Source organism: Scyliorhinus torazame, chromosome 5, assembly GCF_047496885.1.
Source record: "Scyliorhinus torazame isolate Kashiwa2021f chromosome 5, sScyTor2.1, whole genome shotgun sequence".
NCBI classification, from domain to species: Eukaryota; Metazoa; Chordata; class Chondrichthyes; order Carcharhiniformes; family Scyliorhinidae; genus Scyliorhinus; species Scyliorhinus torazame.
This window is the reverse complement of record NC_092711.1, coordinates 326,238,822-326,259,554: the sequence shown is the minus strand read 5'-3', so window position 1 is coordinate 326,259,554 and position 20,733 is coordinate 326,238,822. Positions and strand designations below refer to the sequence as shown.

General features: G+C 47.4%; 1 protein-coding gene across 2 annotated transcripts in view; it reads left to right on the top strand.

The window, feature by feature from the left end:
- ints6l (integrator complex subunit 6 like) overlaps positions 1-20,733 on the top strand; it is a 179,176-nt gene that overhangs the window by 144,121 nt on the left and 14,322 nt on the right. The window contains exons 11-14 of one of the 2 annotated variants that reach the window (XM_072505993.1): positions 10,614-10,727; positions 12,584-12,799; positions 18,396-18,522; positions 19,934-20,076. In XM_072505993.1, coding sequence (XP_072362094.1) covers positions 10,614-10,727; positions 12,584-12,799; positions 18,396-18,522; positions 19,934-20,076 — 600 coding nt within the window. Of the gene's footprint in view, positions 1-10,613; positions 10,728-12,583; positions 12,800-18,395; positions 18,523-19,933; positions 20,077-20,733 lie in introns of those variants that run through there. The other variant, XR_011946715.1, reaches the window with a different exon arrangement.

Sequence of the window (20,733 nt, the reverse complement as noted above, 5' to 3'; positions counted from 1 at the left end):
AAGCCTCTGACTATCCACTCTCTAAGCCCCTCATAATTTTGTAGACCTCGATCAGGTCACCGCTCAACCTCCTTCGTTCCAGTGAGAACAAACCAAGTTTATTCAACCTCTACTCATAGCTAATGCCCTCCATACCAGGCAACATCCTGGTGAATCTCTTCTGCACCCTCTCCAAAGTCTCCACATCCTTCTGGTAGTGTGACGACCAGAATTGAACACTGTACTCCCAAGTGTGTCCTAACTTAGGTTCTATACAACTGCAACATGATTTGCCAATTTTTATACTCAATGCCCCGGCCAATGAAGGCAAGCATGCCGTATGCCTTCTTGACTACCGTCTCCACCTTTGCTGCCGCTTTCAGTGACCTGTGGACCTGTACACCTAGGTCTCTCTGACTGTCAATACTCGAGGGTTCTACTATTCACTGTATATTCTCTACCTGTATGAGATCTTCCAAAATGCATTACCTCACATTTGTCCGGATTAAACTCCATCTGCCATCTCTCCGCCCAAGTCTCCAAACGATCTAAATCCTGCTGTATCCTCTGACAGTCCTCATCGTTATCTGCAATTCCACCAACCTTTGTGTTGTCCGCAAACTTATTCATCAGACCGGTTACATTTTCCTCCAAATCATTTATATATACTACAAACAGCAAAGGTCCCAGCACTGATCCCTGCGGAACACCACTGGTCACCGCCCTCCAATTAGAAAAGCACCCTTCCATTGCTATTCTCTGCCTTCTATGACCTAGCCAGTCTGTATCTATCTTGCCAGCTCACCAGCAAAATTCCTTCCAGAGAATGGGGGAGAATTTGCTAATGATGAGTTTAGGGATATGTCAAAACCTAAATATCACAGTTATGAATACGGCTGCGGAAAGCCCATTTAGTAATGTGTGTGAAAGAAACTATGCAGTAATAGATGACATGCTCCGGTAAATATTTTGGCAGATAGACCAAATTGCAAGTTAAATTCAGCCTTAGCATGGGCGTACATGCAAAGAATTTGTTGCAGATGGTTGGGGGCTATAGTCCTTATCAATTAGTGTTTGGCAGAAATCCTAAAATCCCGTCCATTTTGGATGACCAGCTCCAGCTTGGGAGGGGACTACAATTAGCTCTGCCTTTGCTGAGCATTTAAATGCATTACATAGCAGTAGAAAAGTTTTTTGGAGGCAGAAGTCTCTAAGAATTCGCAGAGTTTTAAGGCATAATGTACGGCCATCAAATACCGTTTTTCAGCAAGGAGCCATAGTATACTATAAGAGAGACAGTTTTAATGAATGGAAAGGCCCAGGGAAGATCATAGGCATAGATGGCAAAACAATTATTTTGCAACATGGCAATCAGACTGTTAGGGTACATTCATCAAGGATAATGGGTACAGATTACAAACTTGATGAGGAACCAGGGTCATCTGGTACGTCCGTGTTACAGAACTATGAGGGCAGTACGGTAGCATTGTGGTTAGCACAATTGCTTCACAGCTCCAGGGTCCCAGGTTCGATTCCGGCTTGGGTCACTGTCTGTGCGGAGTCTGCACATCCTCCCCGTGTGTGTGTGGGTTTCCTCCGGGGGCTCCGGTTTCCTCCCACAGTCCAAAGATGTGCAGGCTAGGTGGATTGGCCATGATAAATTGCCCTTAGTGTCCAAAATTGCCCTTAGTGTTGGGTGGGGTTACTGGGTTATGGGGTGGAGGTGTTGACCTTGGGTAGGGTGCTCTTTCCAAGAGCCGGTGCAGACTCGATGGGCCGAATGGCCTCCTTCTGCACTGTAAATTCTATGAGGACCAGTTAACCGATTATAGACAGGGTTTCTGTAGAGGAACACACTAAACACTGGTTGAATGTCCAGCATTCAGGGGAGGGTGGCAAGACAATGGATTGGGAAAACAAAGTTCAAAAATGGAGGGCACAGAAACGCAGTGCTAGTTCACGGTAGGGGCAGCACGGTAGCACAAGTGGATAGCACTGTGGCTTCACAGCGCCAGGATCCCAGGTTCGATTCCCTGCTGGGTCACTGTCTGCGGAATCTGCACGTTCTCCCCGTGTCTACATGGGTTTCCGCCGGGCGCTCCGGTTTCCTCCCACATTCCAAAGACATGCAGGTTAGGTGGATTGGCCATGATAAATTGCCCTTAGTGACCAAAAAGGTAAGGAGGGGTTATTGGGTGACAGGAATAAGGTGGGAGTGTGGGTCGGTGCATACTCGATGGGCCGAATGGCCTCCTTCTGCACTGTATGGTTTATGTTCTAGATAGTACATTGGGTAGTGAACAGCTTCGCAGGAGAAGGTCGATAACTATTGAAAGGACATCCCACAGCAGAAGGGAAAGGTCAAGCAGTACAGAATGCGATACCAGGCGGGATAGGGGACGTATCGGAAGGTCTCGGAACATGGGTAAAACTATGAATGCTACTAGGAGTAGAAGCCCACATGCGCGTGAGATTTTGGTGGCCTCCAATAAATTATATGAAAAAGTTATCAAAGATGCCAAACAGCACGAACTGCATAGTTGGAGTGAATTTGGGGTATACACGGAATTACAGGATAGGGGACAAAGAGCTCTATCCCAGAGATGGATTTGCAAGGAAAAGGTTCTTCCGGATGGAACTTATAAGGCAAAGGCCAGGCTTGTGGCAAGGGGATTTGAAGAAAACTTAGAAGATCAGGATTTAAGGGTAGATTTACCTACAGCAGGAAAGGTTATTTTAAAGATCTTCTTGGCTCTATTAGCCACAAAGGCGTGGGAATGCAAATCTATAGGTATAAAAGCTGCCTTTTTGCAGGGGCATCAGCTTCAGAGAGACATTTTTCTCCGTCCTCCTAAAAGGCAGCTAACACAGAAGGGGTACCCTGGAAGTTGAACAAATGTGTGTATGGATTAAATGATGCGTCCAGGGTCTGGTATTTTTCGGTAAGGTCAGTTTTGTTAAAAGTTAGGCTGTTGCCAGTTGAAAGCAGATCGTGCAATATTTTACTGGCACTATAAAGGAAATCTTTCTGGCATCTTTATGATGCTTGTCGATGATTTTTTGTGGGGTGGGACTCGTGATTTCAAAGCTAATGTAATCTCTGGGGTGAGGAAAGAATTCAGGGTTGGAAGTCAGGCTTCCGGTGCATTTAAATATATTGGACTGGAAATCGGACAGACTAAGTTAGGGGCAACTTTACGTCAGCAATCCTATTTGGAAAGCATCACCCCAATAGCAATTAGTCATGGCCGAGTTTCACAAAAAGACGCAATGGTTTCAAAGATGGAAAAAGAGCAACTGCAAAGTTTAATTGGGCAACTGAACTTTTAGCTGTAGATGAATCTCCCTGTATCGGCCTCCCCGAACAGGTGCCGCAATGTGGCGACATGGGGCTTTTCACAGTAACTTTATTGAAGCCTACTTGTGACAAGCTATTATTATTATTATTTACATCAACAATCTTATTTGGGGAGCATCAGCCCAATAGCAATTAGCCGTAGTCGGGTTTCACAAAAAGACGCAATTGTTTCAAAGATGGAAAAAGAGCAACTGCGAAGTTTAATTGGGCAACTGAATTGATGGTAGACAGACTAGACCGGACGTTAGTTTTGATGTCTCAGAGGCTTTTTAAAAAATATATATTTTATTCAAATTTTTTGGCCAAACAAAACAATACAAAGGTTTTCCTTTTTACAACAATAAAACAGTATAAATAACAGTGGCCGTTTTAACAAATAAATAAATAATATATAAACTAAATGGCAACTGCCATATCAAAAATAATAACTCTCCAAAAATAAAATCAAACAATCCAATATACATAACCAGGTACAAATATCGATACAAAAACACCCCTGAGGACCCCCCCCCCCCCCCCCGGGTTGCTGCTGTTACCTTCCCATTTCCTTTATCGTTCTGCGAGGTAGTCAATGAACGGTTGCCACCGCCTGGTGAACCCTTGAGCCGAACCCCTTAGTGCAAACTTTATCCGTTCTAGTTTTATAAACCCTGCCATGTCATTTATCCAGGTCTCCACGCCCGGGGGTTTGGCTTCCTTCCACATAAGCAATATCCTTCGCCGGGCTACTAGGGACGCAAAGGCCAAGACATCAGCCTCTTTCGCCTCCTGCACTCCCGGCTCTTCTGCAACCCCGAATATAGCCAACCCCCAGCCTGGCTCGACCCGGACCCCCACCACCTTCGAAAGCACCTTTGCCACCCCCACCCAGAACCCCTGCAGTGCCGGACATGACCAAAACATGTGGGTGTGGTTTGCTGGGCTTCTCGAGCATCTCCCACACCTATCCTCTACCCCGAAAAATTTACTGAACCTTGCGCCCGGTGTAAAACCTTGAATTGTATCAGGCTTAGCCTGGCGCACGAGGACGACGAGTTTACCCTACGTAAGGCATCAGCCCACAGCCCCTCAATCTCTTCCCCCAGCTCTTCTTCCCATTTCCCCTTCAGCTCATCCACCATGATCTCCCCCTCGTCCCTCATTTCCCTGTATATATCCGACACCCTACCATCCCCCAGCCATGTCCCTGAGATCACTCTATCTTGAATCTCCTGCATCGGGAGCTGCGGGAATTCCCTCACCTGCTGCCTCGCAAAAACCCTCAGTTGCATGTATCGAAATTCATTCCCTTGGGGCAACCCATATTTTTCCGTCAACGCTCCCAGACTCGCAAACGTCCCGTCTACGAACAGATCTCTCAGTTGCACAACCCCCGCTCTCTGCCATGCTCCAAATGCCCCATCCATTCTCCCCGGGACAAACCTATGATTATTTCTTATCGGGGACCGCACCGAGGCTCCCGTCCTTCCCCTATGTCGTCTCCACGGCCCCCAAATTTTTAGTGTTGCCACCACCACTGGACTTGTGGTGTATTTCTTCGGGGAGAACGGCAACGGCGCCGTCGCCATTGCTTGTAGGCTGGTTCCTTTGCAGGACGCCATCTCCAATCTCTTCCACGCCGCTCCCTCCCCTTCTCCCATCCACTTACACACCATTGAGATATTGGCGGCCCATTAGTATTCACTTAGGCTCGGTAGTGCCAGCCCCCCCCCCCCCCCCCCATCCCTGCTACGCTGCAAGAACCCCCTCCTCACTCTCGGGGTCTTCCCGGCCCACACAAAACTCATGACACTTTTCTCAATTCTCTTGAAAAAAGCCTTCGTGACCATCACCGGAAGGCACTGAAACACAAAAAGGAATCTCGGGAGGACTACCATTTTGACCGCCTGCACCCTACCCACCAGTGACAGGGGCACCATGTCCCATCTCTTAAAATCCTCCTCCATCTGTTCCACCAATCGTGTTAAATTAAGCCTATGTCGGGTTCCCCAATTCCTGGCTATCTGAATCCCTAAGTACCGGAAATCTTGTCACCTTCCTCAGCGGTAAGTCATCTATTCCCCTGCTCTGCTCCCCCAGATGCACCACAAACAGCTCACTCTTACCCATATTCAATTTGTACCCCGAAAATTCCCCAAACTCCCTGAGTGTCTGCATTATCTCAGGCATCCCCTCCACTGGGTCCGCAACATACAGCAATAAATCGTCTGCATACAAGGATACCTGGTGTTCTTCTCCTCCCCTGAGTACTCCCCTCCACTTCCTGGAGCCCCTCAGTGCTATGGCCAGGGGCTCAATTGCCAATGCAAACAGTAACGGAGACAGAGGACACCCCTGCCTCGTCCCTCTATGAAGACGGAAGTAGTCAGACCTCTGTCTGTTCGTGACCACGCTCGCCACCGGGGCCATATACAGCAGCTGTACCCATCCGATATACCCTTCTCCAAAACCAAATCTCCTCAGCACCTCCCACAGGTAATCCCACTCCACTCTGTCGAATGCTTTCTCGGCGTCCATCGCCACCACTATCTCCGCCTCCCTCTCTGGTGGGGGCATCATCATTACCCCTAGCAACCTCCGTATGTTCGTGTTCAGCTGTCTCCCCTTAACGAACCCAGTTTGATCCTCGTGGACCACCCCCGGGACACAGTCCTCTATCCTCGTCGCCATCACCTTGGCCAGGAGCTTAGCATCTACATTTAAAAGGGAAATGGGCCTGTAGGACCCACATTGCTTGCGGGTCTTTTTCCTTCTTCAAAAGGAGAGATATCGTTGCCTCCGACTTAGTCGGGGGCAGCTGCCCCCTTTCCCTGGCCTCATTAAAGGTTCTCGTCAAAAGCGGGGCCAGTAGGTCCATATACTTCCTATAAAACTCCACCGGGAATCCGTCCGGTCCCGGGGCCTTCCCCGCCTGCATGCTCCCAATCCCTTTTACCACCTCCTCCATCTCAATCTGTGCTCCCAGTCCCGCCCTCTCCTCCTCCACCTTAGGGAATTCCAGCTGATCCAAGAAACACATCATTCCCTCCTTCCCTTCAGGGGGCTGAGCCTTATATAACCTCTCATAAAATGCCTTGAACACCCCGTTCACTCTCTCTGCTCCCCGTTCCAGCTCTCCCTCCTCATCTCACCCCACCTATCTCCCTCGCTGCTCCCCTCTTCCTCAATTGGTGGGCCAGTAGCCGACTCGCCTTCTCTCCATACTCGTACTGTACACCCTGTGCCCTCCTCCACTGTGCCTCTGCCTTACCCGTGGTCAGCAGGTCAAATTCCACATGTAGCCTTTGTCTTTCCCTGTACAGTCCCTCCTCCGGTGCCTCCGCATATTGCCTGTCCACCCTCAAAAGTTCTTTCAGCAATCGCTCCCTTTCTTTACCCTCTTGCTTCCCTTTATGTGCCCTTATGGATAACAGTTCCCCTCTAACCACCGCCTTCAATGCCTCCCAGACCACTCCCACCTGAATCTCTCCATTGTCATTAAGTTCCAAGTACCTTTCGATGCACTCCCTCACCCTTAAACATACCCCCTCATCCGCCAATAAGCCCATATCCATTCTCCAGAGTGGGTGCTGTTCTTTTTCCTCTCCTACCTCCAGGTCTACCCAATGTGGGGCGTGGTCCGAAATGGCTATGGCCGTATATTCCGTCCCTGTTACCTTCGGAATCAGTGCCCTTCCCAAGACAAAAAAGTCTATCCGTGAGTATACTTTGTGAACATGGGAGAAAAATGAGAACTCCTTACTCCTAGGCCTACTAAATCTCCTGGGGTCTACCCCTCCCATCTGCTCCATGAAGTCCTTGAGCACCCTGGCCGCTGCCGGCCTCCTCCCGGTCCTGGACCTCGACCGGTCCAGCCCTGGATCAAGCACCGTATTGAAGTCTCCCCCCATTACCAACTTTCCCGCCTCCAGGTCCGGGATACGTCCCAACATACGCCTCATAAAATTTGCATCATTCCAGTTCGGGGCGTATACGTTCACCAGAACCACCGCCTCCCCTTGCAATCTGCCACTCACCATCACATATCTACCCCCACTATCCGCCACTATGGTCTTTGCCTCAAACAGTACCCGTTTCCCCACTTAGCCCGATTAAAACTTGCCCTCCTTCTCGCCACCTCCGCACTCCAATCCTGGTATACGCGGATCACCGCGTTCTCCCATCTACAGCTCCGAGTTTTCTTCGCCCATCTTAGGACCATCTCTCTGTCGTTGTAGCGGAGAAACCTCACCACTATAGCTCGAGGTATTTCTCCAGCCTTCGGTCTTCGCGCCAGAACTCGATAAGCTCCCTCCACCTCCAAAGGGCCCGTCGGGGCCTCCGATCCCATTAGCGAGTGAAGCATCGTGCTCACATATGTCCTGACGTCCGCCCCTTCTGCGCCTTCGGGAAGACCCAGAACTCTTAAATTCTTCCTCCTCGAATTATTCTCCGGTACTTCCAACCTTTCCACACACCTTTTGTGCTGTGCCTCGTGCGTCTCTGTCTTCACCACCAGGCCCTGTATTTCGTCTTCATTTTCAGCAGCCTTTGCCTTCACGACCCGAAGCTCCAGCTCCTGGGTCCTCTGCTCCTCCTTTAGCCCTTCAATCGCCTGTAATATCGGGGCCAACAGCTCCTTCTTCAACTCCTTTTTCAGCTCTTCCACACAGCGCCGCAAGAACTCTTGTTGCTCTGGGCCCCATAACAAACGGCCACCTTCCGACGCCATCTTGCTCTGAGCTTCCCTTCCTTGCCGCTGCTCCAGAGGATCCTCCGCAATCCGGCCGCTATCCTCTCCCTTATCCATGCGTGTCCGGGGGGATTCCCTTCTGGTTTACCGCACAGTGTTTTTGCCCGTTTAAATTGCCGTTGGGGTTCCTATTAAGAGCCCAAAAGTTTGTTCCAACGGGAGCTGCCGAAACGTGCGACTTAGCTGGTCATCGCCGCACCCGGAAGTCGATGTCTCAGAGTTGAGTACAAAAAAAGAATGATCCTCTAAAGTGGAAGACATAATGAGGGCAAATAAAGTGTTGGTCAAACTAAAACTGCAGGATTGTGTTTTGAGGTTCCCGGTTTTAGGTGATCTTAGGCACTTGAAACTCATAGTTTATAATGATGCGTCCTATGCAAATTTATCTGATGGGGTTTCAAATGCAGGAGATTTTATAATTTTCCTTATGGGGAGAAATGGTAAATGTTGCCCGCTTCTGTGGGAAACAAAGAAAATAAGGAGAATGGTCAAAAGCACTTTGGCTGCTGAGACTTTAGAACATAGAACATACAGTGCAAGCCTTGTAGAGGCGGTGGATATGGCCTTTTAAATATCTCAGATATTGACAGACATTTTGGGATTAGGGGATTTGGGTAATGTACCCATTGAGTGCCACATTGACAAATCCCTGTGGGAAAATATGCACTCGACAAAAAATGTCAATGAGAAAAGGCTAAGGATAGACATCGCAAGATTGAAGCAGATGTTGGACAGAGTGGCGATAGCGAAAATTAAATGGGTTGACAGTAGCTATCAATTGTCTGACTGTTTAACGAAAAAAGGGGCTAGTTCACAGAAACTTTTGGATAATGAAGGGCGCCTGTTTCTGAGACTGTTTTGGGGTTTTTTTCCTTCCAAAAAAAAAAAGAGGGGGAAGTTGCGTGTGTTTTTGAGTTTCTTGTAATTTTGTTTTCACCAAATTATTTGTTTTTCTCCAAGGAAGGGGATACTGTTAAGGAATGGGTTAAGGAACATTCCAATTGGATGTCTCATTGATCCAATAATTGGCACTGATAGGTAAAGAGGCTGCAGGTGGCCTTGGGAGCATGTGATGTGATGATAGAGTTTGGTGCTGTGTTCAAGGAAAAATAAAGGTGTTTGGGAAAAGGAGCAGAGCTCTTGACTCTTTATTCAACAGCAGTCTGAGGATAACATGGGGGAGTACAAAGAGTTTCTCGCTGTGGGTGGGGGGGGGGGGGGGGGGGGTACAAAGAGTTTCTCGCTGTGATGGGGAGTGTGTAAAGAGCTGCTCTATGTGATGGGGGAAGTGTACACCGAGCTTCTCTATGTGATTGGGGAAGTGTACACAGCTTCGCTATGTGATGGGGAGTGTACACAGCTTCGCTTTGATGGGGGAGTGTACACAAGAGCTTCTCTATGTGATGGGTGAAGTGTACACAGAACTTCTCGCTGTGATGGGGAAGTGTACACCGAGCTTCTCGCTGTGATGGGGGAAGTTTACACACAACTTCGCTATGTGTTGGGGGAGTGTACACAGCTTCTCGCTGTGATGGGTGAGTGTACATAGAGCTTCTCGCTGTGATGGGGGGAGTGTACACAGAGCTCAATGTGATGGGAGAGTATACACAGCTCGATGTGATGGGGGATGTGTACACAGAGCTCGATGTGATGGGGAGTGTGTAAAGAGCTGCTCTATGTGATGGGGGAAGTGTACACCGAGCTTCTCTATGTGATTGGGGAAGTGTACACAGCTTCGCTATGTGATGGGGAGTGTACACAGCTTCGCTTTGATGGGGGAGTGTACACAAGAGCTTCTCTGTGATGGGTGAAGTGTACACAGAACTTCTCGCTGTGATGGGGGAGTGTACACCAAGCTCAATGTGATGGGGAAGTGTACACCGAGCTTCTCGCTGTGATGGGGGAAGTTTACACACAACTTCGCTATGTGATGGGGGAGTGTACACAGCTTCTCGCTGTGATGGGGGAGTGTACATAGAGCTTCTCGCTGTGATGGGGGGAGTGTACACAGAGCTCAATGTGATGGGAGAGTATACACAGCTCGATGTGATGGGGGATGTGTACACAGAGCTCGATGTGATGGGGATGTGTACACAGAGCTCGATGTGATGGGGGAGTGTACACAGAGCTTCTCACTGTGATGGGGGTATGCAAAGTCCCCCAGTGCGATGGGGACAGTGCACAGTGCTTCTCACTGCGATGGGGGTGTACACGAAGCCCCTCTCTGTTTGATGGGGGGTAAAAACTTGCTTGCTGAGCATAACTGAGTACGTTTTGCCTCTGAATGAGCCCTTTCTGAAATGATGCAATATAAACTTCCAGGCACTTTCAAAAACTGCAGGGCTAATGCAAATTCTATATGTGAAGTTATAAAATAATAAATTTCTAGTCAATGGCAATCTCCAGTATGTCACCAATGGGGGATTCAACGGTAAAAATGCAGTTGAATATCATAAAGAAATAGTTAGAATCTTTCTTGTTAGTTCTGGTCATTGCCTGGCACTTGTGTGGTACAAATTTTTGATCATTGTATTTGTCTTTCAGCCATTGAAAAAAGCCTTGCGGATGATGGGAGCTCCCAGTTTGATCGGTGACAATAGTATTGATTGTGGGCTCAGTTACAGTGTCATTTCTTACCTCAAGAAACTCAGCCAACAGGTAATAAACAAACCAAGGTCCATATCCTCCATTACCATGGCTCTCCTCTGGTATTGCACTGAACGCTTAACTTATTGGATTGATAAATGATCTCTGCTAGAATCTTATTATTGATGGTGTGGTAATAGAGCACTTAAGATGGTTGTGGTGGAACTAACAGTTGTAGCATATTTGGAAATTCAAAAACATTTGTTAAGTTATTGTAGAGGTTTTGGCATAAAATTAAGATTTAGAATAATCTTTTGTGGGATTGAGGGAATTAATAACCATTGAATAAAGGGATTGGTTAATGGACTGAAAGAAAAAGAGCAGGAATAAACGGCATTTCCAGGTTGGCTGGCTGACTAATGAGGTGCTGCAAGAATGTGAGCTGTAGCTACTTAGAATGACAAGGAAACCTAAATGAGGATTCTAATGTGTAAGTTTGCTGATGCTATACTTTGGTAGGAAAAATAAAAAAGCTGAATATTTTTGAATGATGAGTGTTGTTTGCATTCGAAGGAACCTGCGGAAGGAGGACCCAAAAAATGTGTTGTAGTAGGGGACAGTTAGGGGGATAGAGACTCTTCTCTTCAGCCAAGAGTGAGAGCCCTGAAGGCTGTTACCTTCCCATTGCTAGGGTTAAGGACATCTTGGGGCTGGAAAGGACTAAATTAAAACAGCAGAGTTGCAAAGGTGGTAATCTCCTGATTATTACCCGTGCTCACAAGCAAATTGGGTAAATAAGATCAGAGAATTTAATACGTCGCACAAAGATTGGTGTGGCGGAAATGGTTTTGATTCATGGGGCACTGGCACCAGTACTGGGGAAAGTGGGAGCTGTGCTGTTGGGATAGTCTTCACCTGAACCGTGCTGGGACTTGTGTACTTGGAATAGTATAACTAGAGCTATAGAGGGGACTTTAAATTAAATATTGGAGGAGGGATCATATGAGGAGAGCTTTGGGGAGCTAAAGAGAAAGGACAAGGCTATAGTTTACATGGATACATAGAAGATAGGAGCAGGAGGAGGCCTTTTGGCCCTTCGAGCCTGCTCCACCATTCATCACGATCATTGCTGATCATCCAACTCAATAGCCTAATCCTGCTTTCTCCCCATAGCCTTTGATCCCATTCTCCCCAAGTGCTATATCCAGCCGCCTCTTGAATATATTCAATGTTTTAGCATCAACTACTTCCTGTGATAATGAATTCCACAGGCTCATCACTCTTTGTGTGAAGAAATGTCTCCTTATCTCTGTCCGAAATGGTTTACCCTGAATTCTCAGACTGTGCCGCCTGGTTCCGGACAGTCCCGTTAGAATTTTATAAGTCTCTATGAAATCTCCCCTCATTCTTCTGAACTCCAACAAGAACAATCCCAACCTAGGCAATCTCTCCTCACATGACTGTCCCCGTCCCCCCCCCATCCCTGGATTCAGTCTGGTAAACCTTGGTTGCACTCCCTCGAGAGCAAGAACATCCTTCCTCAGAGGAGACCAAAACTGCACACACTGCTCCAAAAATGGCCTCACCAAGACCCAGTACAATTGCAGCAACACATCCCTGCTTCTGTACTCGAATTCTCTCGCAATGAAGGGCAACATACCATTTCTCTCCTCTCCCCCCCCCCCCCCCCCCCCCCCCCCCCCCCCCCCCCCCCCCCCCCCACTTCCTCCCAGTACAAATCTGACCCCATTTTCAGTTCTCGCCAGCTTTGACAAAGAATCATCCAGACTGGAAACGTTCGCTCCCTTCTCTCTCCACAAGTGCTGTCAGACCTGCTGAAATTGTCCAGTATTTTCTGTTTTTGTTTCAGATTCTAGTATCCACAGAAGTTTACTTTCGTATTAATATAAAGCTGATTTGTGTTTCAGGCCAAAATAGAGTCGGACCGTATAATTGCATCCGTTGGGAAAAAGACCCCACAAGAGGTGGGAATCAAAATTAAAAACCAATCCAGTGTTCTATCTCTGGCTCATCGCAGAGACTTCAAACAACTGCTGCAAGGAATCACAGGAGAAGCCCCTCTCAGGCCAATGGAACTAAGCATGAAGGAGTTTGCTGGCTTTCAGATTGCAATCCTAAGCAAGGTGAATAATTGCTTTGATGAGTTAATATACTTGGTTGAACAAGAAATGAAATGTTCTTTTTGTATTGTATTAGGGGTTCCATTGCCTCGTTAATGAAGGGAACTTCTTTAAAATTGATGCTTCAATGAGATGTATCCACTGTTGTCTATCCCTAATTGCCCTTGAACTGAATGGCTTGCTGGGTCATTTCAGAGGGCAGTAAAAATTCAACCTCCCATGGGGAGGCAGTGTTGTAGTGGTATTGTCACTGGTCTGGTGATCCAGGGACCCGGGTTCGAATCCCGCCATGGCACATGGTGGAAATTGAATCCAATAAATATCTGGAATTAAACGTCTAATGATGACCCATAAAAACCCATCTGGTTCACCACTCTCCTATAGGGAAGGAAATCTCCAGCCCTCCCCTGGTCTGGCCGACATGTGACTCCAGATCCACAGCAATGTGGTTGACTCTGAAATGGCTGAGCGAGATACTTGGGTGTATCTGTGCTGGTTTAGAACAGTGGGCTAAACAGCTGGCTTTTAATGCAGAGTAATGCCAGCAGCGCGGGTTCAATTCCCATACCGGCCTCCCCGAACAGGCGCCGGAATGTGGCGACTAGGGGCTTTTCACAGTAACTTCATTGAAGCCTACTTCTGACAATAAGCGATTATTATTATTAAAACCGTTACGAAGTCTAGAAGGAAAGAAACCGAATGGACCACCCGGCATTGACCCAGGCAGCAGAAACGACAAGTCATACCCAGCACTGTCAATCCTGCATGAGTCCTCCTTAGTAACATCTGGTGGCTTGTGCCAATATTTGGAGAGCTGTCTCACAGATTAGCCAGACAACAGCCTAACATAGTATCTTTACAGAATCATATCTTGCGATAAGATCCCAGACATCACTATCACCATTCCTGGATATGTCCTGTCTCACCAGCAGGACAGGCCCAGCAGAGGTGGTGACACCGTGGTATACAGGCGGGAGGGAGTCCTCAATATCGTTTCTGGACCCCAAACATAGGCAAAGAAACCTGATTACCATGTACCGGCCACACTCGGCTGATGAGTCAGTACTCCTCCATGTTGAACACCACTTGAAGGAGAGAGACACTGAGGGTGGCAAGGACTTAGGGTAGGGGACTTCAATGTCCATCACTCGATAGCAGTAGTACTGTCACAGCAGGCCGAGTCCTAAAGGACATAGCTGCTAGACTAGGCCTGCGACAGGTGGTGAGGGAAACGAGAGAAAAACAGTCAACCTTGTCCTCCCCAAACTGCCTACTGCAGATGCATCTGTCCACGAGAGAACACTGCACAGTCCTTGTGAAGACAAAGTTCCGTCTTTACATTGAGGATATCCTTCATCGTGTTGTGTGGCACTTCCACTGCTAAATGGGATAGATTAAGAACAGATCTATCAACTCTAGGCTGGGCATCCATGAGGCGCCGTGGGCCATCAGCAGCAGCAGAATTGTACTCGACCACAATCTGTAACCTCATGGTATGGCATATTTCCCCCCATTACCACCAAGCTGGGGGATCAACCCTGATTCAATGAAGAGTGCAGGAGAGCATGCCAGGAGCAACATCTGGCATACCAAAAAATGAAGTGTCAACCTGGTGAAGTTACATAACAGGACTACTTGAATGCCAAACAACATCAGCAACAAGCAATCTCACAACCAACAGATCAGATCTAAGCTCTGCAGTCATCCACGTCCAGTCATGAATAGTGGTGGACAATTAAACAACTCACTGGAGGAGGAGTTTTCATAAATATTCCCAATCTCAATGATGGGGGAGCCCAGCACATAAGTGCAAAAGACAAGACTGAGATATTCGCAACAATCTTCAGCCAGAAGTGGTGAGTGAATAATCCGACTCGGTCTCCTCCAGCGGTCCCCAGAATCACAAATGCAAGTCTTCAGCCAATTTGGTTCAGCCAATTTGGTTCAGCCAATTTGGTTCAGCCAATTCGGTTCAGCCAATTCGGTTCAGCCAATTCGGTTCAGCCAATTCGGTTCAGCCAATTCGGTTCACCCCTCTTGATATCAAGAAACGGCTGAAGGCACTGGATGCTGATCCTGAAGCCTTGTTCTCCAGAGATCGCCGCGTCCCTAACAAAGCTCTTCCTGTACAGCTGCGACACTGGCATCTACCTGGCAATGTGGAAAAATGGCTGGACAAATCCAACCCGACCAATTACCGCCCTATCAGTCTACTCTCCATCAGTCAAGTAATAGAAAGGGTCATTAACAGTGCTATCAAGCGACACTTACTCAGCAATAGCCTGTTCATAGACACTCAGTTTGGGTTCTGCCAGTGTCACTCACCTACCAAAGCGGATCGCCTACCGCTGCAACAGGTCCACAGCAGACGCCATCTCCATGGCCCTGCACTCTACCCTGGAACACCTAGATAACAAAGACACCTATGTCAGACTCCTATTTATCAACACCATCATTCCTACGAAACTCATCTCCAAACTCTGTGGCCTTGACCTCGGCTCCTCCCTCTGAGACTGGATCCTGAGCTTTCTAACCCACAGGCCACAATCAGTAAGGATAGGCAGCAACACCTCCTCCACGATCATCCTCAACACCGGTGTCCCACAAGGCTGTGTCCTCAGCCCCCTACTATACTCCTTGTACACCTATGACTGTGTGGCCAAATTCCCCTCCAACTCGATTTTCAAATTTGCTGATGACGCCACAGTAGTGGGTCGGATTTCAAACAATGACGAGACACAGTACAGGAATGAGATAGAGAATCTGGTGAACTGGTGCAACAACAATAATCTCTCCCTCAATGTCAACAAAATGAAGGAGATTGTCATCGACTTCAGGAAGCATAGTGGAGAACATGCCCCTGTCTACATCAATGGTAACGAAGTAGAAAGGGTCGAGAGCTTCAAGTTCTTAGGTGTCCAGATCACCAACAGTAGGTGGTGTCCCCCCCCCCCCCCCCCGCCCGACACTATAGTTACTATACGACTACTTTCTCAGAAGACTTAAGGAAATTTGGCATGTCACCTATGACTCTCCAACTTCTACAGATGCACCATAGAAAGCATTCTTTCTGGTTGTATCACAGCTTGGTATGGATCCTGCTCTGCCCAAGACCGCAGGAAACTACAAAAGGTCATGAATGTAGCCCAATCCATCACGCAAACCAGCCTCCCATCCATTGATTCTATCTATAATTCCCGCTGCCTCAGAAAGGCAGCCAGCATAATTAAGGACCCCACGCACCCCGGACATACTCTCTTCCACCTTCTTCTCTCAGGAAAAAGTTTGAGGTCACGTACCAACCGACTCAAGAACAGCTTCTTCCCTACTGCCATCAGACGTTTGAATGGACCTACCTCGTATTAAGTTGATCTTTTCTCTACACCTTGCTCTAACTGTAGCATTATATTCTGCAGTCTCTCCTTCCTTCCCTATGTACGCTATGCATTGTTTGTACAACATGCAAGAAACAATACTTTTCACTGTATACCAATACATGTGACAAATCAAATCCAAGAATAACCTCCCATTTATCTGCATCATACTGTATCTGCCATGCATGTGCCCACTCACTCAGCCTATCCAAATCTCGGTGAAGTATCTCTGCATCCTCCTCACAGCTCACCCTCCCATCCTACTTTGTATCATCTGCAAATTTAGCGATAATGCATTTAGTTCACCCGTCCAAATCAGTAATATATAATGTGAACGTTTGGGGTCCGAGCACAGATGCAGCTTTAACGAAAAGATACTCCAGATCTTGAAGTTAGTTCAGTCTGATTTATTGAACCAGTAGCACAGTTCTCTAACTCTCTGCTAACCCAAGTGTGGTTACTCTGCCTGACTGAACCAGACTAGCTCTTAGCCATGTGCTGGAGGTGTGATACTGTACATACACCCTGACTCACTCTGTAGATGTTCATCAGTGGAAAGCGGTGGAGTGTGAGTGCCTTGTGCCTTTTATAGTGAGATACCACCCCTGCGTGTCCTGCCTGCTCATTGGTCATGTCCTGTTCTCTGTGTTCATTAGCTGCCTGTCTGTATATCATTATCTGCATGTCTGCATATCATGACACTCCCCACTTGCCTGGCTGAGGGCAGCTCCAACAACACTCAAGAAGCCTGACACCATCCAGGACAAAGCGCACTTAATTGGCACCCCTTCATCAAAAATTCACTCCCTCCATCACCGATTAACAGTAGCAGCCATATGTGCCATCTACAAGATGATCAGAGGATTAGATAGGGTGGACAGTGAGAGCCTTTTTCCTCGGATGGTGATGGCTAGCACGAGGGGACATAGCTTTACATTGAGGGGAAATAGCTATAGGACAGATGTCAGAGGTAGGTTCTTTACTCCGAGAGTAGTAAGGGTGTGGAATGCCCTGTCTGCAACAGTAGTGGACTCGCAAACATTAAGGGCATTTAAATGGTCATTGGATAGACAAATGGACGATAAGGGAATAGTGTAGATGGGCTTTAGAGTGGTTTCACAGGTCGGCGCAACATCGAGGGCCGAAGGGCCTGTACTGCGCTGCAACATTCTATGTTCTACAAGATGCACTGCAGTAACTCACTGAGGTTCCTTAGACAGCATCTTCCATGCCCACTACCATCTAGAAGGACAAAAGCAGCAGGTATTTGGGAACTCCACCACTTGGAAGTTCCCCTACTAGTCACTCACCACCCTGACTTGGAACTATATCGCCGTTCCTTCACTGTCGCTGGGGCAACAACCTGGAATTCCCTCCCTAACAACACTATGAATGTACCTACACCTCGGGGACTGCAGCGATTCAAGTAGCTCATCACCATCTTCTCAAGGCAATTAGGGATGGGCAACAAATGCTGGTCTAACCAGCGACGCCTGCAGCCCATCAAAATGAGTTTTTTTAAATCATTGGTGTGAATCTGGAGGCCCCAGATGAGGATGGCAAATTTCCTTCCTGAAAGTGAATTAGTGAACCAGATGGATTTTTATGACCGTTGATGTTAGCATCAGGGTCATAATTACTGAGACTAGTTTACGATTCCAGACTGATTTGATTGATTCATTTAATTTTAAAACACCAACTGCGGTAGTGGGGTTTGAGCCCGTGGCACTGAGCCTGGGCAGCACGGTAGCATTGTGGATAGCACAAATGCTTCACAGCTCCAGGGTCCCAGGTTCGATTCCGGCTTGGGTCACTGTCTGTGCGGAGTCTGCACATCCTCCCCGTGTGTGCGTGGGTTTCCTCCGGGTGCTCCGGTTTCCTCCCACAGTCCAAAGATGTGCAGGTTAGGTGGATTGGCCATGCTAAATTGCCCATAGTGTCCAAAATTGCACTTAGTGTTGGGTGGGGTTACTGGGTTATGGGGATAGGGTGGCGGTGTTGACCTTGGGTAGGGTGCTCTTTCCAAGAGCCGGTGCAGACTTGATGGGCCGAATGGCCTCCTTCTGCACTGTGAATTCTATGATTCAATGTGCCTGAGCCTCTGGATTCCCTGTCCAATCACATTGCCACTGTACCACCATCTCCCCTCGTATTTTGATTGAAATTGTATTTAGATTTCTCATCAAGAAAATTCCATTTAAAAATGGCCTTTTCTTCAAAACTAGGATGTGAAGCCTCAGACTTACAGGAATGCCTACGATATTCCTCGCCGGAGCCTGCTAGACCAGCTAACTAGAATGAGATCAAATCTGCTTAAAACAACCCAGAAACTGATCCGTGGACAAGATGAAGGTAAGGAGAATGAAAGTGAGCTACCATTAAAACTGCAAAATAGCTGATGCATTCTGTTTTACAACTCAGTTTGTGGCAAAGGAGTCTTATGATATTGCTGGTTCTGCTGGTGACAGGAAAAAGAGAACATATTTGTGTCTCATCCTGTGGGTGAGGGCATCTCTGGCCACACTTGGATAAGCAGTTTCAGCATAGAGACGATGAAGAGGGCAAGCAAAGTTGTGGAGGGGTAGATTTGGGTGGTGTTTCTGTGGGAGCTGACTCAATGTTTTGGGTGATGACGCCAAGGGTTGAGGAGGAAATACAATGGTGGATGCCTCTCCTCGGAAAATAAACTCTTGCTGGAGATAATTTGGTTATGATCAAGTTGTTAAAGTCAGAAGCAGGGAAGGGCAACAAGTGGGACAGTAGAGGAGAACAAAGAACAAAGAAAAGTACAGCACAGGAACAGGCCCTTCGGCCCTCCAAGCTTGTGCCGACCATGCTGCCCGTCTAAACTAAAATCTTGTACACTTCCGGGATCCGTATCCCTCTATTCCTATCCTATTCATGTATTTGTCAAGATGCCCCTTAAACATCACTATCGTCCCTGCTTCCACCATCACCTCCGGCAGCGAGTTTCAGGCACCCACTACCCTCTGTGTATAAAAAAAAAAAAAAAAACTAGCCTCGTACATCTCTCTAAACCTTGCTCCTCTCACCTTAAACCTATGCCCCCGAGTAATTGACCCCTCTTCCCTGGGAAAAAGCCTCAGACTATCTACTCTGTCTATGTCCCTCATAATTTTGTAGACCTCTATCAGCTCACCCCTCAACCTCCGTCGTTCCAGTGAGAACGGTCTGGGCACATTATACAATCTGACTTTCTTTTGTATGAAACATTTTCCAACCGTTATTGGTTATGAAACAATTGATTTTGTTCTTCTCCAGCTGCTGTGTTTAAAAGAACATTCATTTCTGCCCTGGCTAGAATTCGACAAGTCCCAATATTCTTACAAATTTCTGTTCACTCCTCACCCATTTCGTGTTCCACAAACCCCACCTGTTCATGCTAAGAATAACTCTGCACGAATGCTGACATTCACAGAGAATGTCATTGGGATTCTCCTGATCAACTGGGTTCTGCTGCTAAGTCAGCTGGTTGGATAGCCTCTCCGGAGGAGCTTCACCCCACTGTATCTTTTGTTTAACTGGGGAATAAATTGGAATATGTTACATGTCATAATGCTGCTATTCTAATAAAATGCCCAGGTCCTGAGAGTGAATGAATTAACATAATCAGGGTGTTATTCTTTCTGCGGTGTAGGAGTTGAATGTTAATCAGTACAACAAACAGACATGTATTCATAATTTTGTTACTGTGCTTTTCCAAATCTATGTGCAGCTAATGCCAGCTTTTATTTCATTGCAGATTATCTGCACAGCATTCCTGTGGCACAGATGGGCAACTATCAAGAATACCTGAAACTTTTGCCTTCTCCTCTTCGTGAGATTGACCCAGACCAACCCAAACGGCTCCATACGTTTGGCAATCCATTCAAACAGGACAAGAAGGTAGGCAACCACAGCCATGTGGGCGACAGGTTATTCTGCAAGTTTGTATGAGTTTTTGTCACTGTGAGATGGTGCAAGTTTTGAAGATCACATGAGAGACGAGCTTGAAGGTACATAATTGGATTTGAAACTAAGTGCTGGGATCCCTTGCTAAGTGTTCGAGGCTGAACAAACTAGCTGATGAGTAATGTTTATCATGGATCTGCTACTGCAGTGCAGCCTGCAATAAGCATGTGTTGCTACCAAATAGAAGCTGTGGTAGCAGCTCTATCTGCAATCACTTGCACTGCACACACAGCACCATGAATATCTCAGCATGTCCACTAAACCCGAGCAAGAGTTCGACACTGTAACCAAGCGTACAGCCATAGAAGTAGGCTGTTAATATTGGGGACTGAGTGGAGTGAAAATTCCTGAGCGTGGGGACTCGAGGCTCAGCCATGGATGGTGGAACAATGGGACAAATGGAGTTGGGAGGGTGGTGGGGAATGGACAGGGCAGAGGGTGTAAATGGAACACCAGGCTGAGATGTTTCAATTTTACACTTCAAACAAATGAACACCACTCTGCCACACATTAGGCTGTAACTTGTGCTCCAGGGTGTGGTTTTGTGTGGTACCCTAAAGATGTGCAGTGGACCCAAGGCCATTATCTCTT